The sequence below is a fragment of the Hyperolius riggenbachi genome, chromosome 3, assembly GCF_040937935.1.
Source record: "Hyperolius riggenbachi isolate aHypRig1 chromosome 3, aHypRig1.pri, whole genome shotgun sequence".
NCBI classification, from domain to species: domain Eukaryota; kingdom Metazoa; phylum Chordata; class Amphibia; order Anura; family Hyperoliidae; genus Hyperolius; species Hyperolius riggenbachi.
This window is the reverse complement of record NC_090648.1, coordinates 332801767-332829642: the sequence shown is the minus strand read 5'-3', so window position 1 is coordinate 332829642 and position 27876 is coordinate 332801767. Positions and strand designations below refer to the sequence as shown.

Below are 27876 nucleotides of genomic sequence, written 5' to 3'. Positions count from 1 at the left end.
TCTAGCAGCCCTGCTGATCTAGTGGGTGAATCGCACACCTGAAACAAACATGCAGCTAATCCAGTCTGACTTCAGTCAGAGTACCTGATCTGCATGCTTGTTGAGGGGTTGTGGCTAAAAGTATAAAGGTGCGTACACACATGCGACTATAGTCGTTTGTAACGATCGTTCCCCGATCTTTACCAACGACGATCGTTACAAAAAACGAACCACCGACTATTAAGGCAAACGACGAACGAGCCAAATCGCTACAAAAGAAAGTTCTGTCTCGGCGGATTTTAACCAACGACGATCGTTTGCAAAAGTAGTACATCGTTGGAAACGATCGTTCGTACTAGGCTTGACATGCGCATTTCACTATTTCTCCATGGAACTTCTCATTTTTATGCGCAGGCGCAATAGTTGCTTTCTGTGATGTAACGTTCGTTCTAACGATCAGATCGTTACACACATTTTAAAACTACCTTTACTTAGGTCGTTCTTTCATCAATTAAAAGTTCGTTCGTCGTTCTTAACGAACGATCGTTGTCGCATGTGTGTACGTAGCATTAGAGACACAGGATCAGCAGGAGAGTCAGGCAACTGGTATTATTTTAAAAAGAAAAATCCATACCCTTCTCAGTTTAGGTTCCCTTTAACAGCCGGAGTTGCCATTTTCCACAGTGCACTGGTGTGCAGGCACGTGTCTATTATGGCAGAACTCTGACCTCAGCTCTTCTGCTGCTTCTAGCCAAAAGAGCCTGAAAAATAGTTAGAACTGGTCACACATGCAGGGCAGTACCGTCTATCTTCTGCTTTTAGCCTTTAGTTGGACCTAAATGATTAAAAAAAAGTGATATATGGTATTAACATTCCCCCTCCCCCCCCCCCCCCAGCAACCTTATGGTGCTCATACATGGTACAATAAATACATTCGATGTTCCCGTTTTTTTTCCATCTAAACGACCGAATCGAATTAAAGCCAAAAATAATTTTTTTTTAGATCAAGAAATTCGAACAGTTATACCGTTTTTTTGAGAAAAAATCTGAACGGACATGCTGGAAAAATTTTGATGATTGTGTATTGTAATTGTATCATGTATGTTAAATTGTATGAAAAGATCTTTTAGATTTAAATTGTTAGAAATGTTTCAAAGATAATCAGAGATAACACGCCTTATCAGAGTAGCATAGCAAGCACTACGAACCTGCAGGGGCTCAGGGCAGGACGAGTGGAGCTCTCGTCATTGCCAATTAGCAGGCTTTAGTTCGTAGTGCTCGCTATGCTACTCTGATAAGGCGTGTTAACTTTGATAAGGCATGCTATTTGTCTTAGTGAATCAAGCCCGATGGGTTCCCTTGTAGTCTCCATTTTCCCTTACTGGTTCTATCTCTGTTCATTCTCTAAATGTCTTTGTTTTCCTCCTCTGGTTCTTTTCTGTGGATTCTCTAGTACTCTCTGTTTCTTTCTGCTGTGTGTGTTTGCAATGTCTCTATGCCTGTTCAGTGTCTTTCTATGTGGCCTCTATGGCACCCTTCTGCCAGTGGCGTACATACTTTTGTGAATGATTGTAACAATTCCTGTTAAGTTTGTCTGCTGTTGTATGTCGTGAAGAAGATGTAGAAGATGGCTAGAGTACAGGCATGTTTGTACTGAAAGAAAACATATTTTTCATTACTGTTAACGTTGGGTGTCACAACATAAGATAACATGAGGTAAAATACAGCTCGAGCTGAAAAAAAGATTCCAGTTGAAAACAAAATGTCACTTCCGATTGAAATAACCATTAGATCAAATATTTAATTTTTTTCTATTATATCTTTTTTCTCAATTTGAATTTTCGGTATATTCATCATTTTCCCTGGATTCTCAGCCTAATCGAACGTTCGTGTATGGTACCTCGAAAACAACTATGCATTTTTTTTCGATCTAACGGGATGATCGAACAAATTTATCAAATCGAATAAAAATTGAAAAATGGTACCATGTATGATCACCATTAGTTTTATGGTTTAAGGTCCCATTTACAGTGTTACGTTACGGTCGCACGTTAAAAAGTCTTATAACGCAGCTTACCGCATTGCAATGCTAATCCTATGGGCCGTTCACAGTGTGACGTAAAAGTCTTGTTAAAAATGTTGCGTTGTGGTAACTCACTGCTTGCAGTGCGTTACCTCTTAACGTCGCATTAAACCGCAACGTCCCACTGTGAATACAGCCTAAATGGCACTTGAGCTACCTGCTGTGAAATCTGATGTCATAGAGTAACCATGTGCATCTGAGTTGACAGTTGCAAAACATAAATACTACTTTTATCAACAAGTCACTAGAAGAGGAAAAGATCCATGTAACTGTCTGTGTTGTACATACACGCTACAAGGCTTACTGCGCTGTAGCCATTGCTCCAGATCTAGCCAGCAACTTGAACTAGCATGCTCTGAAAGCCTTGTATGAATTTTTTTATTACCATATGACCACAGTCTCTTAAATTTTAGATAAGGGGGGTGGGGAGAGAGACAGCGATATATGGAGAGAATGAACATGTTCGTATGTTCAGAGAACAGAGTTGCTTTATAGGTGATTGATAGGTGTATTAGGTTCCTGGTACACACTGCTGAAGCAAGCTGAAATCTAGCATCAGTCTCAATATAGTACAGCGGTAAGGATCATTATAATTACCTGTCAGTATGTCAGTGTTTCGTGCAGCTATGTTTTTCACCTTCACTATACCGGATTCTGCGGCCTGGAAAATAGAAAAAACTATATCAGGCTACTGTGATATTATACTAAAGGAAATGTTTTTCATACACAAATTGAATAAACAGAAGAGTAACCTTGTGCGGAGGTGTACAGAGGCGCCGGTAGGATAAAAGTCAATAAAAAGTTTAAAATTGCTTCGGTTGCGGTGGTGGACCAGCCAACCAAAGATAGGCACACGTACTTGTAATAATACCAATAATATACAATTTATTTGTTTGCTCCTAATGACAGTCGCAACGCGTTTCACGGGCGAGAACTCGCATCTTCAGGCAATAAAAGACAGGAGCAATACGCAACATGTACTCGATGAGTTGCTTTTTATTGACTTTTATCCTACCGGCGCCTCTGTACACCTCCGCACATCTAGAAGTCCACCCTTGGTGGAAGGGTGACATACCCTGCAATTTCCTCCTATCTACAGAGAGCGACGTCTTAATCCTGAGTGGGGACAGGCTTGTTCTCCCCACCTGCCTTTACAGTGGTTGCCTTGGAGGTAACCCTGGTTTGTGAGTATATTACTTACTTCTCATATTACTTTCCCTCCCTTCTGATACATACTACACCATATTGGGCTCTCGGTCTTCTACCCTTAGAAGAGTAACCTTGCTTCCGCTCTCTGCATTTGCTCTTTTTCAGGTGGGAAACACGAATCTGAACATCCTACCAGATACAAAATCAAGCTTTAGATCACATCTAGTATTATGTTCCTTGGACTGTCTACAAATAAAAGGTGTTAGATGTTCCAGAGCATGGCCAGCAGGTTACCAGTTTATTTTGCCTGTGTTCTAATGCAGCATGGGCTGCACTTCCCAGCAATATAGTAGAGCGGTTACATATTTACTAGAAGATGAAGGGCAGTTTCCAGATAAAACTGACTGTTCAACCCCTGTGTATATCCTCCTTGGAGACGCTGGTTTACAGTAGGGAAACAATTGCATATATGACCTTGATTCTCTGACTCACGTATCTAAGCAAATAATTTTCTGATATTTAAATGACGATTAGAGGTATGCATTGTTGAAGAGCTGGTGGGAATGGTCCATGTTTCTAAAGCACAGCTTTAGATTAAGAGGTGACAGTGTGGTGATCTGAGCATCTGATATGGATCCCCAATGGGCGAACACTGCCATTCCAGCACAGGAGACTTGGGTGCAGCAGTAAGTAACTTCGGCAACCGTCAGAAAACGGAGCTGAAGTTACTTATAAAACACTACAATTCGGCCTCCAGCAATTGCTGGGAGCCGAATTATTTCATTCCCTACCATCCATGGCAGCCTGGAGGGGGAATAGTATTTAAAATCAATGGGAATTTGTGCAGGAGCAGGATAAGCCATACAGGCTGTATCCTGCACCCAAGTCTCCTGCGCCGATTCCTCTCGTACGCCCAATGGGACACCCCATTATCGATGCATTTGGCCTGTTGAACGAAGAAACCGCTCCATGGTAGAACACACCAGTGATATCAGATCACTATGGCGGCTGGCGGGTATGTTTAAATAATCAACTGCATGTTTCTGTGAATAGTACTCTTGGCTTGCAGTGCTAGCTCCCCGGTTCGAATCCCAGCTAAGGCAATATCTGCATGGGGTTTGTATGTTCTCCCAATGTCTGTGTGCATTTCCTCCAGGCATTCAGATTTCCTCCAACATCCCAGAAATTACAGATAAGTTAATTGGCTTCCCCTTTTAATTTGCCCTAGACTATGATGGATACTGGACTATGGTAGGGATTAGATTGTGAGCCCCTCTGAGGGGCAGTTAAGTGAAAACACCACTTTAAATATGCTGTATAGCACTGTGGAAGATGTAGATGCTAAATAAATTCTGAATAAAAACAGCAGGACAGACTGTAAGCATAGGAAAACAGCAGGTGAGCATCGCTTTAAAAGGTCCATAACCACAGCAAGATTTCATCTGTCAAAATGACATGAACAATCGTTCCAACCGACATTATGCAACTATCTTTTAAAGAAAAAGTAATAAAAGATGGTTAAAGACGGCTGATGTATGACGATGCTCGCGCATTTTTGAAAGACTGTCATGACAGATCAAATGGGATCAATTCAGTCAACAACCCCCGTGTGTACGAACCTTTAAACGTCTGTGGAACTTCCTCCTGCTTTCTTCCTCGTTTAATGATCCTATTGTTGGCAATTTACTTGCAGTCTATTGCTGCTAGGGCTGCCAGGCAACTGGTATTGTTTAAAAAGGAAATAAATATGGCAGCCTCCATATTCTTTTAACTTCAGTTCCCCTTTAAGAAGCTGGATGCAGTAATGACCACTGAAAAGTTATGAGTAAAAAACCTAGCAGGAATCACCTCCACCCATAATGCCCCATGGCTTTGGGTGGAGTCATCCTGAAAGCTTCAGTCTCTAGATAGTTCCCATCAAACTGGCTGTTCCTGTAGAGAGTATGTTAAGATGAATGAGCAGCTATAAACAGAAGCTTCCATTCACAATTACTCTCAAGCCATGGTTCCAGGGCAGGGAAAATGAACCTGTTTAATGACATCACTGCCCAGAGGTTGTATACTACATGGGAGCCAGATACATGGAAGTTCCCTAAATAAAGTAATAATTTACAAACCTGTTATATATCTACCTGGGTTCCACTGTCCAACATAACATACTGGCTTCAATTAACAAACTGTAGTTCAGTTAAAAAAAAAACAAAATCATGTACTGCATTTGGTATTTTAGACTTTTTTTTGGGCAATTCATAAAGATTTTCACAGGTGCAGTAGCAGTTTGGTAATTTACTGAAAACGACTTGTGCGGTAAGTTACGTGCTGTTCTCCCACTGATGGGATTACAAAAGTAAAAGGCATCCCCAGAATCCCTTTAGATGTACATGTTATAATAATGTTTGTTCTACTCCCTCTGACTCTGTCTATTGGCCTTTCTTAAAGGGGAACTGAAGAGAGGTATATGGAGGCTGTCATGTTTATTACCTTTTAAGCAATACCAGTTGCCTGGCAGGCCTGCTGATCCTCTGCCTCTAATACTATTAGCCATAGTCCCTGAACAAGCATGCAGCAGATCAGGTGTTTCAGACTTTAAAGTCAGATCTGACAAGACTAGCTGAATGCTTGTTCCTGGTGTTATTCAGATACTACTGAAGAGAAATAGACCAGCAGGGCTGCCAGGCAACTGGTATTGATTAAAAGGAAATAAATATGGCAGCCTCCGTATACCTCTTACTTCAGTTCCCCTTTAACATTTTATTCAATAGCCTGTGATTAGATGAACTCTCAAACATTAAACATGCCATACTTAGATTATTTCCCCACTTGCTCCTCAGCATCTTTAACCAGGAATCTAAAGGGTTAACATCTGAAGTCCTGCAGGGGAAATCTCTTTTGTGCTGTGCTCTCATCTGCTGCCTGGGGGGTAGAGAAGCTTGTCCCTCCTGAGAAGAGGTTGCAGCAGATCACAGGGACTTACAAGAGACGGAGGCTGTACCTGTTGGCTCTCTGCTCCTGTCAGTCATGGGCTATCATGGGATATCGCACTCTGAAGGCATGCGGAAGATAGTTTTCGACACACAAGAGCTGCCGGTAATTAAACTTGTTACTGGGCTTTACCGCATGTTTTCATCTCTATGAAATGACATTTTACTAACATGTATCGAGGTATTTACTGCTGCACAAGTTGGTAATTTACCTCACTGGTTGGTAATTTTCAGCTTGCCATGCGGTCACAGCCTTGATAAATTGAACTTTTCCTAAATGCTTGGTAAAATCAGCTGTTTTTTGCATTACCAGATGCGGTAATGTGTTGTGAAATGAAGCCACTGTGTAAGAGATCTAAAACTATTCAGCATAAAAAGAAGAGATTGCAGTGATTCCATAGAAACAGTTGCTGACATTGCTGTACATCAACACACATATTCCGGCCCTGGAAATCTGTAAGGTTTAGTTTTTATCAGTGTTCTAGGTTCATAAAGAAGAGAGTTCAAGGAAAAATGACTGCATGCTTTCCATGGCAACCGACTTCAATACTGCCAACATGGGAGCTGCTCGCTTACGACCTGTATAGATTACAGTGTTTGTTCCTTTACTCCCATCCACAGATTGGTGACAAAAGCCATAAGAAGCTTTCATAAATTGTACCAGCCTCTGGAAGCTGCCACCGTCACTTAACACTTCAACAAAGGGGTTAATGGCTGCATTATGAAATGGGACATTATTCACATATCAGACAATGCTACCCTCTTTATTGCATGCAACAATTTATGGGAAAAAAGGCAGTTACAGCAGCGAGTGATTCGGTATGTGGAAATAAAAATCATTTTTTTTTAAGTTTATTCCATCAAACAAAATCATATTTACCAACAATATAAACAAGATTGTAAGTCATCTGTTTAAGCTGTGCCACAGTTGTAATATTATAATGCCTGAATATTAAATACTAGAAACTGTACAGTAGGAAACATAAGTGTTGAGTTTCTCCTTTCTGTTCTGGAATGTGTATATTTCCAGTGTGTGTGTTATGTATATGTTCTGCTAGCTTTCTTGCAGCCACATAGGTGACTAAAGTGTACTTGCTTTTACTGTGTTTTACAAATCAGACATGCAGTTGGTGTTATAAAGAAACCCTGTGTCACGTCATATTCAAGATACTTTCTGGCCTCCATCTCCCTCTCACTTAAAGGATACCCGAGGTGACATGTGACATGATGAGATAGACATGTGTATGTACAGTGCCTAGAACGCAAATAACTACGCCGTGTTCCTTTTTCTCTTTCTCTGCCTGGAGGGGAGATAAATATCAGGTATGTAAGTGGCTGACTCAGTCCTGACTCAGACAGGAAGTGACTACAGTGTGACCCTCACTGATAAGAAATTCCAACTATAAAGCACTTTCCTAGCAGAAAATGGCTTCTGAGAGCAAGAAAGAGGTAAAAAGGGCCAATAGTTCATAGATTTTAGCTCTGGCACACTTCATTGAATGTGTCATTGAGCAAAAACAATAAAAAAAACAGTTAAAACTTAAAAAGTAGATTTAAACATAAAACTGTGGAATATCTTAAAAAGTCAATTTTAGCAGAAGGAAGATAGATACAATCATTTATTTCATTAGTTTATTTTCGCCTTGGGTGTCCTAAGGTGTATCAGAGATAAAGGTTTAGTCAGAATCAATACTTACCTCGGGCTTCCTCCCACCCCATAAACACGTGCGAGTCCCTCACTGTCCTCTCGCGGTCTGCCGTTCAGCCGCGATCAAACCCGGTAACTTGCTTAGTCATGTCCACTCTGGGTCTTCCGCGCATGCGCGGACCTACTGTGCACGCGCAGTAAACCTGGACTGATGTCACTGAGCAAGTTACCGGGGGGCTGATCACGTCTGGACGGCTGACTGCGGGAGGACGGTGTAGGACTTGCACGTATTTATGGGGCGGGGCTTAGAAACTAGTAGGGTGGGGCTTAGATGAACCAGGAAACAGAGCAGCGCGAGGCAAAGAGTGAGCACAGATTTACAAGAGATGCCAACTGAAATAGCGGCAAGCCTTAGCCGGGAAGGCAACAAAGGAGAGCCTGTAAAAATTACTCTAAGCGCAATTGACCCTGAGGAAAATGTGAGTGTTTTTTATAAATAAAGTCGTATTTTTAAAGAAACAGTATTACGCTATGGAAGCTTTTTGCTTTTGAGATTGTATACAAACTGCACACAAGGAAACATAAGGAACTGGGACCCTGATGACACGGAGGATCCCGGTGATAAAGCGCAGTGGGCCAGTCTAACGGTGGTCATTCATCTTTGGTGAGTTTGTTCCCCAAAGGGTGTCCTGGTGATGGGAGGAAGAATATCACATAGCACTGGATTTATAACACAGCAATATCGGCTTTATATTAAGAACTGAACTTGTTTAAAGATAGGGACATATACTATTTCTTTGTGTATTTAAATTGGCGGGCAGCCAAGTTGCAGCGCACTCATTGGGACAAAAAGTCATGTCTAGCTTCCTGCTATACTGTGATAATATGCCTGTGGATACTGGAGCGCTTTTATTTATGAAATTAAGTTTAACACTGTGGCCCATATGCAATTCACTTTTTCACCTGTGTTTTCTCCTTGGTGATATTTTCTCAGCTTGTTATAAATGCCATTTAAACCACCAGCAAGCAAGACAATACTCAAAATAAATGTGATAGTACTTTTTCTCCAAACTTTGCATAAAAATTGTTTTAAAAAGAACATGAAAATTATTTCCTAGGAGATAACTTAGGAGAAAAAGTTAATTGCATATGGGCCTGAGCATTCAAACTTGGAGAAGGACTTAGGAGTACTCATAGACAAAAAGTTAAATAATCGTATTCAATGCCAAGCCGAAGCAGCTAAAGCTAATAAAATTTTGGGATGCATTAAAAGGGAAATAAAAACTCGAGATGCTAGCATAATATTGCCCCTGAACTCTCTAGTAAGGCCACATCTGGAATATGGAATTCAGTTCTGGGCACCACAGCAGGTGCAGAGACGAGCAACAAAATTGATACGAGGGGTGGAAGGTCTAACTTACCAAGAAAGGTTAGATAAATTAACATGTATAAATACGTCAGAGGGCAATATAAAAGCTTGGCTGATGAGCTTTTTGTCCCTAGTCTTTTACAAAGGACTAGGGGACATGATCTGCACATGGAGGAAAAACGTTTGAGCCATTTATTTAGTAAAACATTTATTACAGTAAGAGTGATTAAGATGTGGAATGCATTGCCACAGGAAGTAGTTATAGCAAATTCTATATCTGCATTTAAAAGGAGGCTTAGATGCTTTCCTTGCGTTGAAAGACATCCATGGCTATAATTACTAGGTGATGCCCAGTGGTGTTGATCCAGGGATTTTATCTGATTGCCAATTGGAGTCAGGAAGGATTTTTTTCCCTTTTGGGGCTAATTGGACCATGCCTTGTGAAGGGTTTTTAGACTTCCTCTGGATCAACAGGGACATGTGAGGGAGCAGGCTGGTGGTGTACTTTATTTTCTGGTTGAACTTGATGGACCCATGTCTTTTTTTCAACCCAAATAACTACGTAACACTGGTCCAACTTATATTAGGTGATGCAAACTAAAATGGAAAAGTAATTTTAATATAATCAAATAAGATTCTTTATGAAGCATTACTATATATGTAAAGCATTTTTAAGAAAGTGGAATTTCACTTTAAAAGGTGAGGGAAAAAGTGAGGAGTTGCTCTAAATATCACCATGAGGATGGAGAGAGATCATTTGAAGCAGCTTTATTTCATAAAGTCTGCAAGTTAATTAAAATGAAATGTCACGATTCCTTCAAGCCGGATAATATCACTCCCCATGGATCGAGGTGGCTTCATTTGACTTTGTAATAAGTGAACTTCCAAAGTGATTTAATTAAAAACTTCTATCTCTAAACTCTGCATGGTTCACAAATAAGCCCACTGATGTGAAGCCTGAAAAATAAATCTTAGATACTTTATCAAATTACTGTGACATTCAAAAAGATACTCATTAAAGTGGACCTGAACTCTTGCAAAGGACAGAAGGAAAACAGAGAAATGCACCCTGTATGTATTAAGGCCCTGTTCACATCTAAAATCGCTAAACAGCAGAGATTTACATTAGCATTTCAGCAGGTGATTTTTCCACGATTTAAACGCAGGAAAAAAAAATCACTGGACAAAGTAGCGTTTTGGGAGCGATCGCGATTAGCGGTTCTATACATGCTAGGCGTCATAGTTTTCAGAATAGTCGGCAAGCAGCTGCAGGTAACGCGTTTGCGATTAGCGATAATTGCGTCAGTGAGAACACTGCCATAGGCTAGAATAGGACTAGCAGTTTGCGGTAAGCGGGAAATTGTGATTACCGCATAGGTGTGAACGAGCCCTTAAAGAGTTTAGCCTGTCTAATTCCCCTCATCTGTGACTAAGAACAAGTTGTAATTTGATCCATCAGCTCTCTCAGCTGCCTGCCACGGCAGAGAGGTCATTTGTAAACAGAGTAGGTTAACAATATGTCTGCTTCCATGAAAGCAGGAAGTAGAAACACTGTAGAAAGTAGGAAGAAGAAAGACTAGCAGGAAGTAAACACTGCAGATTTATTGCAGGATTTGTATCAGCTGTAAAAAAGAAATGTTTTTCTTTAAAGGTTATTATGCTGTTGCTTATCTCTTAGAGCATAGAGGACGTTCTGAGATCACGTCCACTTAAAGGGACACTGTAGGGGGGGTCGGGGGAAAATGAGTTGAAGTTACCCGGGCTTCTAATGGTCCCCTGCAGACATCCTGTGCCCGCGCAGCCACTCCCCAATGCTCCGGCCCCGCCTCCGGTTCACTCTGGAATTTCAGACTTTAAAGTCAGAAAACCACTGAGCCTGCGTTGCCGTGTACTCACTCCCGCTGATGGCACCAGGAGCGTACTGCGCAGGCCCAGTATGGTCTATGCCTGAGCCGTGCACTCCTGGTGACATCAGCGGTAGCGAGGACACGGCAACGCAGGCGCAGTGGTTTTCTGACTTTAAAGTCTGAAATTCCAGAAGTGAACCAGAGGCGGGGCTGGAGCATTGGGGAGTGGCTGCGCAGGCACAGGATGTCTGTGGGGGACCATTAGAAGCCCTGGGTAATTTCAACTCATTTTTCCCCGACCCCCGTACAGTATCCCTTTAAAGGCTACAAGCCAAGTGAAGTTTTGGGCTTTGCTGACACCTGTTCAGACTTCTGGCTTCAGTTCTGGGCTAGTTTTGACCTAAACTACACCACTGCCTAAAAGGCAGAAGAAAAGAGCTGAGATGGTCAATGAGATGGAAGTCATTTTTAGATTCAAATTTTACGTAATTTGAATGCATCTTGAAAATTAACCAATAAAAATAACTTCTTGTCAGTTTATATTGGTCCAGTTCCAAGCTTCATACAATTTACCTGAAATATGAATGCAAGTCAAAATTACTGGAGTATCATTGTGACACACCCCTTATTGTTCAGCACCTTGAATTAACAGATGAGTAGAGAGAACTGAATACAATTTTTTTCAGCATAATACAGTTGGGGAGAGCGTCAAATAAAATGCATTAACTAAAAGCGCACACAAAAACAAGTAACCTGATAGGATAAACATGTATAGGTACAATAAAAATCCTGCTTAGAACTGGTGTTCCTTTTTCTCACTGTAAGGACCTCCTTTAGGTTCTTACAGCTGTTGGAGACTTTCCACTCTACCACAAGAGGTGGGCTAAATCTCCTCAAAGGGTGAAATACCATTTTTCTTTGTGGTGTGAGGAAGACGCTGAACCTCTATCAGGTCTTTATTGCTTTGCTCGCTTTCTTTCCTTGTGACACCCAGGACTCCCATTACAGAGATACATTCAGGGCCTCATTGCTACCAGGATAAGAAATAAAGAAAATCACGGTCAATGATTAAAGACAGCACACACAGAGAATCAAGTCCTGTCCTGCTCAATGCCAACCTAAAACAATTTGTCCCATTTTTGCTGGGGGTTGTTTATTTTATTTTCCTCAGTTGGGTTTAAACAGAATATTTTGTTATATTTATAAGCAGCATGGTGTACATGGATGTGGATGAGACATTAGTCTGCCTTGTCAACTAATCTGGTCCGACTACGAATCGGGCACTCCGATCTTTCTGGATTGTTCAGAGGTCCCCCTTCTGGCTTCTTGTGGTATAAAAGAAGTAATCATACAAGATTTTTCACATCTTTTACTCAGAAAAACAGTACTGCTTCAAACACATAACCTATTTCAGACTATTTATGAGTACATTGAGAAACACTAGGCTAGCATAAGCTTTTATTAAAGCTGCTTTGACAGAACATGAAGGTCATTCAGGTATAGCCAGTTCACCAGCTTTACATCACTGGAATGTACTGGAACAGAAGTAGGAATATTGCATATAAAATATAAACAATCAATGGACTTGAAGTTTTGATGATTGGTTTTCTCTTTAGACTCTCCCATGAAAACCATGCTGAATTGCTGCTAATAAAAATACCACCAGTCTAGCATGCAATTTCCCTGTGCAATATTGCCTTTGAGTCACACCTCTGGCTTAAGCAATAGCTATAACAGTTAATAAGTGCCCTAGAATACAAATTGTCGTAAATGATTGTCATTTGTCTAAATCAGTTGCTGTGACTCATACTTTTAAAGCAGACCTATCATTAAACTCATGGCATGATTTATACAGCAGTGAAAAAGACTACACTTTGAGAAGTTTCCCATGGCAACCTTTTTGAAGCCTTTTTTATATGTTACTAAAAGATGGAATATCCAATGTAGGTGGCTAACTGCTGGTTGCAACATTTCAATCACTTGTAGGAGATATAAACAGAAAAACCGAGAGCCCAATATAGTGTAGTAGGTATTAACCCGGGAGGAACAAAATGACAAGTAAGTATTGTACTTACAAACACGGGTTGCCGCTCAGGCAACCACTGTATAGGCAGGTGGGGAGTATAGACCTGTCCCCTCTCAGGATTAAGATGTCGCTCTCTGTGAAAGAAGGAAAAGAGGGTATGACACCCTTCCACCAAGGGTGGATCACTGGATAAATCGATGTACAGAGGCGCCAGTAGGATAAAAGATACTAAAAAGTTTAAAATATTCAGGTGGTGGTGGTGGACCAGCCGACCTAAAACAGACACGATGCTGTCGATTGAAGTCAACGATAATTTATTCACATACTCCAAGAAAAACTGTGACGCGTTTCACGGGCACAAATCCCGCTTCTTCAGGCATTAAACAACAGGAGTATCACACAGCTCAAGGTCCAGAAACGGCTTGGCACCTCTGTGTGTGCCCGTGAAACGTGTCGCAGTTTTTCTTGGAGTATGTGAATAAATTATCGTTGACTTCAATCGACAGCATCGTGTGTTTTAGGTCGGCTGGTCCACCACCACCACCTGAATATTTTAAACTTTTTAATATCTTTTATCCTACTGGCGCCTCTGTACATCGATTTATTTCAATCACTTGTCTTATTTTCCTTTTTCACTCTTACACTACTAATTATATTGCTGTAAATTAAGAAATAAATACTGTAGTTCCTAGATGGTCAGGAGAGATATAAAAAAAATGATGCAGTTTGTATGCAGATTGGAACTTGATCAAATTTGAAATACCGTATATACTCGCATATAAGCCAACCCATGTATAAGCTGAGGTACCCACTTCTCCCTCAGAAACCAGGAAAAAGTGATTGACTCGTATATAAGCCCCCTCCCCAGTAACCAGATGTAAACCAAGTACAAGTCAGCACCCCTCCCCATAACCAGATGTGCCACAAGGATGATAGTTGTGTCTCAAGATGCCACTAGATGGGGTCAGATATGAGACAGTAAATCCCACACAGGAAGAATCCCTGATCATTGCACTGCTGGCACGTTGCTTGCACGCTCTGCTCCACAAGCCAGGAGACACAGGTAGTCTTGAGCAGTGCACCCTGCACACCATGTTACGCAGAGAAAAACTGAGGCACCAACAGGATATAATCAAATTGGTAAAAAGTTTAAAAGTGCTTTGGAGGCAGTGGTGGACTTACCTACTGTAAGCAGACACTACAAACTGTCTATTCAAAATAAAAAAAACACTTATTGGTATACTCCAAAGGGGTTGCAATGCAGTTCGCAGGTGCAGGCCTGCTTCATCAGGCAATAAAATATAGGAGCACACAACAGTATTCGGTCCAGGTTACACCTGGAACATCATGCACACCATGTTGCAGGGGATGGGGGGCACGGACGCAGCAAGGAGCCAGCCAGCAAGTGCAGGATCACTAGTGCACGATCCTTATGCTCCTCTGCTAGTAACAAAACCTGCTCCACCATCCATTCTGCTCAACTGACTTGCATATAAGCTGAGGGGGTGACTTAAAATTAGACTTATACACAAGTATATACAGTATTTGTAAATCTTTGATTATCCTCACTGCTCGAGAAAAAAAAAGTCTCGTCAACACTGGGCTGTAAAACCTCCTGGTGTTGTCAATATGGAGTATAAAGACAAACCCTGCGCATCTCTGCTAAGGCTCAAAACTGATAGCCACTGAGGATCACCACAAGGCATGTAAATCTATGCTTCCATTAGGATTGAAATTATGCATTACAAAATACTGATGCCAATGCACCATAATGAAATCACTCGCCACCTGGGCTCCTCCCTAGTAAAAGGCAAGCCACGCACCCTGGGGAGCGTTAGCAAGTTTGTGCTGACCTGTGGGAGACTTGTTTCCAGAAATAGATTAGCGTACAGCATGCAGCAAGCATCACCTCTCCATACACAGCTCAGTGTTCTCCCCAGAATTTTTTTCCAGCTGGGTGGCATGAAAAAGATGCCAGATGGGGTGCGGGGAGGAATGCAGGACTGGTGCAGCTCTGCTTACAGCACATAAGGAGGCAAGTGGATGGCAGCCAGGTGCTCACCAAAATTAGCCGGGTGGAGCACCCAGCTAAAAGCCTGAGGAGAACACTACTGCAGTTATTTCATATGGCTCCTGATGCATGTTAGCATTGAGCGTTGTATGGAAGCTAAAGCAGCACAGCAGAATCCTGTGTAAGGAGAGGTCAGTGCCACCTGGTGACACTTGCTGCATGCTGATCTACGTCAATTAAAATAGTGAAAGGCCCGCAAACCAGCTCAGAACCACCAGCAGGCTGGCACTGGACCGTAGACCAGGTTGGGGACCACTGGTCTAGAGAACTGAAGGAGTCTGTCGCTTTCTAAACAGCACAGGCACATCCCACCAACTGAATTAACCAGTTCGTATTTAGCAAGCTGAAGGGTTGAAATTTCACATCCTTTGGCCATGCAAATCAGGCTCAGTGTTTGAAAAGAATTTCTAGGTGAAATTTTCCTTCTTAAAACAGAAAGAAACTTGCAATAATTCAGCTATAAGTGAAAATTTGAGGTTACCCACGATGCACTACTACTGAATAAGCAAATTATCTATTTTTCCCCCTGTAAGCCAGGCAAGCATCCATAACCGCTGGTGTATAGCAAGCCTATAGCTTTAAATATTACACAGCCACATGAACCCCACATGTAGACAGCCTGTGTCGGACTTTTGGTCCTCATCAGTACATGGCAGGGATTGATATGGCTGTATGGGATAGGGCTTGGACGAGTACAACAGAGTAACCAAGCAGCTCGGGGTGAACCAAACCACTAGGAATGTATAGGGGGATAAAAGAGACCGAAAAGCCCTCCTACTAATAAGCAATGCTTGGTGAAATTTGAAGGCAAATTTCACCAAGCATTGCTTATTAGTAGGAGAGCTTTTCGGTCTCTTTTATTCCCCTATTCCTAAAAGAATTTCTATATTCCCTATATTTTCATGGCCCAAGTTCCACTCAAGCTAAAAACACAGTGAGAGCTTAACAATAGATTCCAGTGGCCTCTACCACTGTCCCATGATCTCATTCATCAAACTGAATGAGGCAACGCTCAAAAATGTGCTCAGGAATATGTCCTCTTATTGTACTGCCATATTACTGCAAGTGTCAGACTTTGCTTTCTACTGAGCCTATAAAAAAAACTTTGAACACTATACAATTCACAGATGAGGTATCATTAGAATTCATCTCTGGCTCTATCTGCAAAGTATGTTTTTAACACATATTTTATGTTTTCTGTTACAAATGCTTTATAAAGCATTCTTTGATTGTGTTATATTACATCAAAACTGTATATCAGCCTTAGGACTCAACAGCATAAATCTGGACTTACAGATACAATTATTAGTACTCAGTGCCTACACATTATGCAGCACTGCACAATGTATTAATAAGGGGCGTACAAATAAAAGGCCTGAAGTGCTGGACTTCAGTCAGGTTGCAGTTACCAAGGCAGCAATAACCAAGGCATCACCCCACTCCACTTAAAGCAGACCTGAACTCAGAACGTTCTCTGCTGTAAAAGATATGCAACAGCATAATAACCTTTACAGAAAAACATTTCTTTGCTACAGCTGACACAAATCCTTCAATAAATCTGCAGTTTGTCTACTTCTTGTTTTCATGGAAGCAGACATATTGTTAACAAATTAGCTGCTCTGCCATGGCAGAGGAGATTCCTAAGCGGACACAGCCGAGAGATCAAATTACGGTGGTCAATAGTCACAAAATACATACAGGGAGCATTTCTCTATGTTTTCCTTCTGTCCTGTGCAAGAGTTAAGGTCCACTTTAATGTTCCTAGGAGAATCGTGTGCACACTAGGTGCAGTGGTGGTGTTCATCTGATTGCTCCAAATTGAGGGGGGATCAGATCACACAGTCCCACCAGCAGCAGAAATGTGCCCCCAGAGCCCATGCCTACCAGTGGTAGCCAGTCATAGGAAACAGGTAGAGAGATTTCATGATGAATTACTTACTCAAATCAAGTACAGTGTTCTCCCCAGGCTCTTTTAGCCAGGTGCTCCACCCGGCTATTTTGGTGAGCACCCGGCTGTCATCAGCTCACCTCCTCATCCTCCTATGCTGTATGCAGAGTTGCACCGACCCTGCATTCCCCTGTCGCTCCCCGCCCGGCTACTTTTTCATGCCACCCGGCTGGAAAAAAGTTACTGGGAGAAGACTGAAATATATTAAATTTGTTCATATTTTTTGTACAGGCAGTTTGAAATGACAATGTTTTATGGTAATTGAGTGGCGGTCTTTCACGTTTGTTTTTGGTTCCTGAAATGACATTTCGTACAGGTTCAGACAGGTAGATCTGAGTATCACCAGCACACAAGTGGTATTGGTGGGCAAAACAGTAAAGGCTTCTCAGGAGAGGCAGTAAAGAGAGAGAGGTGAACTGATCCACGGATACAGCCTTGGGGAAATCCAGCAATGTTCATCTAAAATCATGAGACAGATACACCCATTACAGACTTTCCAGAAAATGCAAACAAACAAAAAAATAGAGCAATGATGGCACAATTTATTTATTTACATTTATGGAGAACTGCCAGAATTTAGAGTAATTTTGCAAAAAAGGCTTCTTCTGGAAAAAATGCCAAGTGCAGTACTTCCTTCTTACACTGGCTGGTAGTTGCATTATTATAATTTCCAGTCCAAAAAGCAAAGCACCACTACATGACAGTAGATGGGGTCATAGGCCTGGTGCACACCAAAAACCGCTAGCAGATCCGCAAAATGCTAGCAGATTTTGAAACGCTTTTTCTTTTTCTGCAGCGTTTCAGCTAGCGTTTTGCGGTTTTGTGTAGCGGTTTTGGTGTAGTAGATTTCATGTATTGTTACAGTAAAGCTGTTACTGAACAGCTACTGTAACAAAAATCGCCTGGCAAACCGCTCTGAAGTGCCGTTTTTAAGAGCGGTTTGCGGTTTTCCTATACTTAACATTGAGGCAGAAACGCCTCCGCAATCCAAAATCTGCAGCAGCCCGGGAGTATGCGTTTCTGCAAAACGCCTCCCGCTCTGGTGTGCACCAGCCCATTGAAATACATTACCCTAGCGGATCCGCACCCGCAAGCAGATCGCAAACCGCAGCGGAAACGCTCCGGTGTGCACTAGGCCTGACAGTTTATTTCTTTACACCTGTGTGTGTCAAACATACATCCAGATTTCCTGCTCTAAACTTTAGAGTCTAAAGGATACAGACAGCTTCATACGCTGAACCGTATATTCAATACAAAAAGCTGCTGCAGACAGTGAGGCATGTGTGAAGTATCTTGCAACACTGCAAATCAGCAGCATGTACAGCAATAGAAAGTTACATCTTGATACACAAGATATTAGTAGAAGGTTACATCTTGATACACAAGATATAAAATAGAAAGTTACATCTTAATACACAAGATATCAATAGAAAGTTACATCTTGATGCACAAGATATCAATAGAAAGTTACATCTTGATGCACAAGGACTGTATGAAGAAAGTTCCTAAATGCCTGGTTGAGACTCCTTTAGTTGCTTCCGCGCCCAATGCAGAGAATGGCACATCGTGCAGAAGAAATCTTTTATAGCTACTTGCTCCATGGCTCCAGCGGAGGTCCTCCACAAGTCGCTGTGACTGGGTCATTAAGAGGAGCAATTTAACAGGAGCATCACAGTGAAGACAAGAAAAATTACATTTACATAGCGTTTTCCCCTGACGGACTCAAAGCGCCAGAGCTGCAGCCACTAAGACACGCAATAGCAGTGTTAGAGAGACTAGCCCAAGGTCTCCTCACTGAATAGTGGCTGGTGGCTGAACAGGAAGAGTCAAGATTCAAACCTAGGTCTCCTCTGTCAAAGGCAGAGCCCTTAACCCTTAAACTACAGTGAAGATCACTTGAAAGGGGGTATTATAATGAGGAGCACTATAACAGGTACATTGTAATGTAGAGCACTACAATATGTTATTATAATTATGAACACTATAACTTCTGAACAGGGCTGTGGAGTCGGAGTTGGAGTCGAGGAGTCGGAGTAATTTTGGGCACCCGGAGTCGGAGTCGTGGTTTCATAAACTGAGGAGTCGGAGCCGGATGATTTTTGTACAACATACACTGCCTTGTTAAGTATTGGACTAAGGAGTCGGAGCCATTTTGGGTACCCAGAGTCGGAGTTGGAGTCGTAGTCGTGGTTTCATAAACTGAGGAGTCGGAAGATTTTTGTACCAACTCCACAGCCCTGCTTCTGAAGACACGTAGAAAGGGTTCACTATATCGGACGTAGAATAAGGAGGGCATTATAATGTCATGTACCATGATGGGGAGTGTTGGGGCACATACAGTGGTTTACAAAAGTGCTCGGCCCCCTTGAAGTTTTCCACATTTAGTCACATTACTGCCACACACATGAATCAATGTTATTGGAATTCCACGTGAAAGACCAATACAAAGTACTGTACACGTGAGAAGTGGAACGAAAATCATACACGATTCCAAACTTTTTTTTTTACAAATAAATAATTGCAAAGTGGGGTGTGCGTAATTATTCAGCCCCCTTTGGTCTGAGTGCAGTCAGTTGCCCATAGACATTGTCTGATGAGTGCTAATGACTAGAGTGCACCTGTGTGTAATCTAATGTCAGTACAAATACAGCTGCTCTGTGACAGCCTCAGAGGTTGTCAGAGGCCTAGTGCACACCAGAGCGGTTCTGCTGCGGTTTGCGATCTGCTTGCGGGTGCGGATCCGCTAGGGTAATGTATTTCAATGGGCTGGTGCACACCAGAGCGGGAGGCGTTTTGCAGAAACGCATACTCCCGGGCTGCTGCAGATTTTGGATTGCGGATGCGTTTCTGCTTCAATGTTAAGTATAGGAAAAACGCAAGCCGCTCTGAAAAACGGCAGTTCAGAGCGGTTTGCCAGGCATTTTTTGTTACAGTAGCTGTTCAGTAACAGCTTTACTGTAACAATACATGAAATCTACTACACCAAAAACGCTTCACAAAACCGCAAAATACTAGCTGAAACGCTACATAAAAAGAATAAAAAGCGTTTCAAAATCTGCTAGCATTTTGCGGATCTGCTAGCGTTTTATGGTGTGCACCAGGCCTAAGAGAATATTCGGAGCAACTACACCATAAAGTCCAAAAAACACACCAGACAGGTCAGGGATAAAATTATTGAGAAATTTAAACCAGGCTACAAAAAGATTTCCAAAGCCTTGAATATCCCACAGAGCACTGTTCTAGCGAACATTCAGAAATGGTAGGAGTATGGCACAACTGTAAATCTACCAAGACAAGGCCGTCCACCTAAACTCACAGGCCGAACAAGGAGAGTGCTGATCAAAAATGCAGTTAAAGAGAATCCGTAGTGGGGATCTTAGCGTTAAATCTATACACAGAGGCTGGGTCTGGCTATAGTGCCCAGCCTCTGTTGCTAGTTGACTATTCCCTAAATCTCCCCTGCGCTCTGCACGAGCCCATAGATTACAGCCGCGCTGTCGGGCTCTGTTTACCTTTCTAGTGTCACTCACGCCGCTCCCCCGTCTCCTGCAGAGCGCCGATCCCCGACCGCGTCCCTTCCCTCTAATCAGCGGCGAGGGAAGGGACGTGGGCGGGGATCTGCACTCTGCAGGAGGCGGGGGAGCGGCGTGAGTGGCACTAGAATGGTAAACAGAGCCCGCTGCGACACGCTCAGTGTCGCCAGCGCGGCTGTAATTTATGGGGTAGTGCAGAGCGCAGGGGGGGGGGGGGGGGGTTAGGGAATATTCAACTAGCAACAGAGGCTGGGCACTATAGCCAGACCCAGCCTCTGTGTATAGATTTAACTCTAAGATCCCCACCTCGGATTCTCTTTAAAGAGACTCCGTAAAAAAAATTGCATCCTGTTTTTTATTATCCTACAAGTTCCAAAAGCTATTCTAATGTGTTCTGGCTAACTGCAGCACTTTATACTATCACTGTCTCTGTAATAAATCAATGTATCTTTCCCCTGTCAGACTTGTCAGCCTGTGTCTGGAAGGCTGCCAAGTTCTTCAGTAGTGTTGTTCTGCTATGAACTCACCCTTCCAGGCCCCTCTCTGCACACTGCCTGTGTGTTATTTAGATTCGAGCAGCTTCTCTCTTCTCTCTTATCTTTTACAAGCTGGATAAATCGTCCTCTGAGCTGGCTGGGCTTTCACATACTGAGGAATTACAAACAAGGGCAAAGCTGTTTGCTGGAAGAAAATAGCAGCCTGAAACTTCAGTGCATGGGGGAAAGAAACACACAAATGATCTCTTGAGATTCAAAAGGAATGCTGTATACAGCCTGCTTGTGTATGGATGTATTTTTCTATGTGTGGACATACTGTACATCAACCTACTTCCTGTTTTGGTGGCCATTTTGTTTGTTTACAAACAAACTTTTTAAAACTGTTTTTAACCACTTTTAATGCGGCGAGGAGCGGCGAAATTGTGACAGAGGGTAATAGGAGATGTCCCCTAACGCACTGGTATGTTTACTTTTGAGCGATTTTAACAATACAGATTCTCTTTAAAGGGAAGGTTCAGGGAGGGGTTTAAAAAATAAAAATAAATTTCCACTTACCTGGGGCTTCCTCCAGCCCGTGGCAGGCAGGAGGTGCCCTCGCCGCCGCTCCGCAGGCTCCCGGTGGTCTCCGGTGCCCGACCCGACCTGGCCAGGCCGGCTGCCAGGTCGGGCTCTTCTGCGCTCCATTTCCTGGGACTTCTGCGTCAGACAGCCCGGCGGACGTCTGATGACGTCAGCGCGCCGGCGTGGGACGCAGAAGTCCCAGGAAATGGAGCGCAGAAGAGCCCGACCTGGCAGCCGGCCTGGCCAGGTCGGGTCGGGCACCGGAGACCACCGGGAGCCTGCGGAGCGGCGGCGAGGGCACCTCCTGCCTGCCACGGGCTGGAGGAAGCCCCAGGTAAGTGGAAATTTATTTTTATTTTTTTTAATCCCCTCCCTGAACCTTCCCTTTAAGAGGCCTATGGTGACTCTTGACAAGCTGCAGAGATCTACAGCTCAGGTGGGGGAATTTGTCCATAGGACAACTATTAGTCGTGCACTGCACAATGTTGACCTTCATGGAAGAGTGGCAAGAAGAAAGCCATTGTTAACAGAAAAGCGTAAGAAGTTCCGTTTGCAGTTTGCCACAAGCCATGTGGGGGACACAGCAAACATGTTGAAGAAGGTGCTCTGGTCAGATGAGACCAAAATGGAACTTTTCGGCCAAAATGCAAAACGCTATGTGTGGCAGAAAACTAACACTGCACATCACTCTGAACACACCATCCCCACTGTTAAATATAGTGGTGGCAGCATCATTCTCTGGGGGTGCTTCTCTTCAGCAGGGACAGGGAAGCTGGTCAAAGTTGACGGGAAGATGGATGGAGCCAAATACAGGGCAATCTTGGAAGAAAACCTCTTGGAGTCTGCAAAAGACTTGAGACTGGGGCGGAGGTTCACCTTCCAGCAGGACAACGACCCTAAACATAAAGCCAGGGCAACAATGGAATGGTTTAAAACAAAAACATATCCATTTGTTAGAATGGCCCAGTCAAAGTCCAGATCTAAATCCAATCGATAATCTGTGGCAAGATCTGAAATCTGCTGTTCCCAACGACTGCATCCGTATTAAATCACTCCTGACCTCTGTCACAAGCAGCGATACACTGTGCACCACACTGCTACAAAGGACACTGCAACACGATACATAAACATAACACCAGCTTGTAAAATGAGCTTAAAGGGTGCACTCCCATGAAAACGTATAGCAGACACACAGGACTAGAATATTTTTATTTTACATTGGCTTTACTTAAAGTGGAGCTGTCAGCCATACTATCTCAGAAAAAAAACATTTATAAGTAGATAAATACTTGCTCTACTTACATAACATATGTATTGCACTTTCCACGTTTTGATTTTGGTGATTTTTCTACAGTAAAAAAAGAGAAAAGCCACTGCCTGAATGTGTATGCATTCCCCGCCCTGCACTATAGAAAGTGCATTGTCTCAGCTTGAGAAATATTGGCCAGAGAGGAACAGAGGTGTGGGAGGAGAAGCCAGGAGGGAAAGAGGCTTTAGCCAATCAGGCTGCATTAGGGTGCATATGTTACAGCCAGAACCCGAAGTTTGGCCACTTCTAGTTCTGGCCGGCCAATGTGCGAAGTGGCCGCTGCAGCCAATGTGAGAAATCGAATGATTCATGTAACATTAATGTATCTTCTAACCGCAGCGCAGCGGCCAAATGTATCACAACCTAGTTAATTTAATGCAATTAAGCCGGCGGCAATGTAACAGATCAAGCCGCCGACTTTTTCTCTGCCTCTCTCTCTCCCCCCCCCCCCCCCCCCCCCGCCTCTCTCGCTCTCCTATGGGCAGCCGGAGTCGTCTGTCGCGGCAGGGAATCCTGCCGATCTTGCAGAGCGGGTGCTGGCAGAAGCAATGTCTTTCCTGCCGTGACGAACGACTCTGGAGGGGAAACGCGTGTCCCCGCCGGCTGTCCATAAGAGAGAGAGGCGGGGGGGGGGGGGGGGGGGGGGGGGGAGAGAGAGGCAGAGCAAAAGCCGGCGGCTTCATCTGTTACACTGCCGCCGGCTTAATTGCATTGAATTAATGCTGATGCTGTACAGACACAAAAGATCAGTATCTGCAAAAGATCTGTTCCTGGCAAAGATCCGTTCCTGCAAATTGCATTCATAGTCTATGGGATCTGCAGATCATCATACACACCTTGTTTAACAGACAATCATCTGCAGATCATCTCCACCAGGATGGATTTTCAGATCTGCAGATGATTGTCTGATCTGCAGATGAATGTCAGTTAAACAAGGTGTGTATGATGATCTGCAGATCCCATAGACTATGAATGCAATTTGCAGGAATGGATATTTTGCAGGAACAGATTAGGCCTGAACGATTTTAGGAATAAATTGAATTGAGCGATTTCTGTCCGAAATTGCGATTTCGATTTGATTCACGATTTTCTTCAAATCAAGCTTTGTTCTTCTTCTGTCTCTGTTCTCCCCCCCCCCCCCATGTCTCTTTGTGCCCCCTTTGCCTCTATATGCCTCCTCTGGATCTCGCTTGCCTCCTTTATGTCTCTGTGCCCGCTTGGTTTCTCTCTGTGTGTCTCTTTGTGCCCCCTCTGTGTCGCCTATCTCTGTCTCTGTGCCCACACTGTGTCTCTCTGCCTCCTCTGTCCCCCAAGCTGCATCAGTTCTGGGCATAGCTTCCAGCACGAGTCTAGCGATGCCCGTCTTTCCACTTTGCCTCTTGCAGGCTCTAATGCACGGCATACTTCCTGTATGTCATGTGACATACAAGAACCCGGAGTTTTGCCAAGCACAAGAGCCAGCAGACGGCAATAAAGGACGGACAGCGTTGGACTCGTGCGGAAGGTATGTCCAATGCTGCTGGCCGCTTGCGCTGGGACTTTGGGGAAGTTTGAAGGTGCTTCTTCAAACTTCCCCATGTGGAGATTACGTGATCGCGATATTCACCACTTTGACGATTCCGAAATTGTGATCTTAGTGATCACGATTTCGGTTTAAATTCGATTTATCTTTCAGGCCTAGAACAGATCTTTTGCAGATACTGATCTTTTGTGTCTGTACAGCATCTGTGTGTGCAGCATCTTGCAAAGATTTTTTTCTGATGGGGAGTTCAGCTCCATAGAATAGACTGTGTAGGTATGGCTCTCATACTACATGGAATGGGGTAAGATTGGTCTGTGATCTTTCACTTTCCAAAGACTATGGTCTGATGTGTGTATGCACCCTAAGGCCACATACAGACATCAGACCATAGTCTTTGGAAAATGAAAGATCACAGACCAATCTTACCACCCTTCCTGTAGTATAAGAGACATACTCTACACAGTCTTTTCTATGGAGCTGAACTCCACATCAGAAAAAAATCATTGCAAGATGCTGCACACACAGATGGTGTACAGACACAAAAGATCAGTATCTGCAAAAGATCTGTTCCTGCCAAAAATCCATTCCTGCAAATTGCAATGATAGTCTATGAGATCTGCAGATCATCATACACACATGATTTAACTGACATTCATCTGCAGATCAGATCCACCAGGATGGATTTTCAGATCTGCAGATCTGCAGATGAATGTCAGTTAAATCATGTGTGTATGATGATCTGCAGATCTCATAGACTATCATTGCAATTTGCAGGAATGGATTTTTGGCAGGAACAGATCTTTTGCAGATACTGATCTTTTGTGTCTGTACAGCATCTGTGTGTGCAGCATCTTGCAATGATTTTTTTCTGAGGTGGAGTTCAGCTCCATAGAAAAGACTGTGTAGAGTATGTCTCTTATACTACAGGAAGGGTGGTAAGATTGGTCTGTGATCTTTCATTTTCCAAAGACTATGGTCTGATGTCTGTATGTGGCCTAATGCTACGTACACACATGCGACAACGATCGTTCGTTAAGATCGACGAACGAACTTTTAATTGATGAAAGAACGACCTAAGTAAAGGTAGTTTTAAAATGTGTGTAACGATCTGATCGTTAGAATGAACGTTACATCACAGAAAGCAACTATTGCGCCTGCGCATAAAAATGAGAAGTTCCATGGAGAAATAGTGAAATGCGCATGTCAAGCCTAGTACGAACGATCGTTTCCAACGATGTACTACTTTTGCAAACGATCGTCGTTGGTTAAAATCCGCCGAGACAGAACTTTCTTTTGTAGCGATTTGGCTCGTTCGTCGTTTGCCTTAATAGTCGGTGGTTCGTTTTTTTTTAACGATCGTCGTTGGTAAAGATCGGGGAACGATCGTTACAAACGACTATAGTCGCATGTGTGTACGCACCTTTAGTCTGAGGGGAAGCAGAGATGCAAAAAAAGGACAACCCAGCATGCCATGCACCTTCCTTTGTGTGTACCAAATAAGAGTCATGTAAACTGGGGAATGATCATTTAACAAGAAAAGTAATAGTGATTTTAACTTTTGGATTGCCTTGTAATTACTTGTTTACCAGATAAAAATAAAGGATTGATTTTTGATTTTATGCCCGACAGTTACACTTTAATTTACTAGGATGCTGCGGTGTTAAATCCTAATCTGTGAGCAATAAATTCCCAAAACTAGCTTTTTGTCCCCCTTTACATATTTGCCGTGCACTATCCCCATATTCTATGAGCCGATGATACAAGAAATATTAAGAGTGATTACCAAAATGTAAGCATATGCTTAGCAATTTAGTGGCATGTGTGAAGGAAAGCCAGCCTGCATCTCTGCATCCTTTCCAGGGAGAGTCCTGGAGAGGAAGCCTTAAGAATCACCCATTAAAAGATAGTGTAATTTAAAGATACTATTCTGCCTATAAAATACACTATTGTGTGTAACCTTTTCTCCTAAAAACACACTATTGTGTGTAACCTTTTCTTTTCTTTTGCCTGGGTCTTTTCTTTGCAACTTGCACCTCGACTTCTGGTGCTTAACCCCCTTGCATAGACAAGTTGTGGCACTTCTGTGCAAGAGGACGAGGCTACAAACCGGAAGTCAATGCACAAGGGGCTCAGGGGGGTGAGTTGCATAGAAACTGAATAGCATCCTTAAAACCTTTCAGTGAAGGTTCGGAACGATCAGATTAATCCTATATATTAAATGAGGGTTGTACATACACACAGACCCGAAACAACCTGGGAGCAGTCATTTAGTGTGGATGGCTGTTGTGGTGTGCCAGGGCTGTGGAGTCGGTATAAAAATCATCCGACTCCTCAGTTTATGAAACCACAGACGACGACGACTCCAGGTACCCAAATGGCTCCGACTCCTTGACTCGGACTCCTTAGTCTAATACTTACCAGGGCTGTGGATTTTGTACAAAAATAATCCGACTCCGACTCCTCAGTTTAAGAAACCACCCACTCCAGGTACCTCAAATTGCTCCGACTCCAACTCCACAGCCCTGGGTGAGAAAGCGTGATTCTTTGAAAGGACTCCCGAGGCAAAATTCTTAATCTACCTTTACTTACCTGGGGCTCCTGCAAGCTGCAAGAAGTCATTTGGGTCCTTCGGCAGGTCGGCGCTTCTGTGCATGCGCGGGTGTGCACGCGACCACATCATTGAGCGCATACTGTGCTTCCGCAATAATCTGCGCATGCGCAGTACGTGTCTGGTAATGTGGACGCTCACCCACGCTTGTGCAGAAATTCCAATCCCCAGTGGGTCGCCAATACTTACCAGCAGCCAGTGGGACAAAAAGAATGACCGGAGCTGTGGCAAAGGACCCAGATGACTTCTAGGGGCTGGAAGAAGCCCCAGGTAAGTGAAGATTAAGGGTTTTGCCTCAGGAGTCGTTTAAGAATCGGGGGTTTCCTAGTAATATTTAAATGACAGCTACACAGGGAATTTACGCAGCATTTTACTCTGAGACAAATGTACATCTTACGTATGTGTACACATACATTGTCAGTTTGATCATTTTTCATCATAGTGGTTCTTTAACAAGCTGCACTACACTGACATGTCTGTGGTTATCCTGGTGTTTACACGCATCACTGATTTGAAGCTCTTGATATGCTTTCCAATAGGCTTCATTTACTAAGGCATCTCCAGATATTTCCTTGCATCTCCAATGGGGAATGTCATATGTGATCCTTCAAACTTGGACCAGGATAATTAAAAACTATCTGCAATGATGTGGTTAGGATTTGCCACCTGCTTTGATTCTATCAGATCATAGTGAGGACTGCTGTGATGAATGCAATTGAATTGATTGCAGATGCATACAGCATCC

General features: G+C 43.1%; 1 protein-coding gene across 3 annotated transcripts in view; it reads right to left on the bottom strand.

The window, feature by feature from the left end:
- MON2 (MON2 homolog, regulator of endosome-to-Golgi trafficking) overlaps positions 1–27876 on the bottom strand; it is a 157051-nt gene that overhangs the window by 111284 nt on the left and 17891 nt on the right. For all 3 annotated transcript variants that reach the window (XM_068276881.1, XM_068276879.1, XM_068276880.1), the window contains exon 2: positions 2660–2723. Coding sequence is in view for 2 of the 3 variants with exons in the window: in XM_068276879.1 (XP_068132980.1) it covers positions 2660–2723 (64 nt within the window). In the remaining variant the exon portion in view is untranslated. The remainder of the gene's footprint in view (positions 1–2659; positions 2724–27876) is intronic.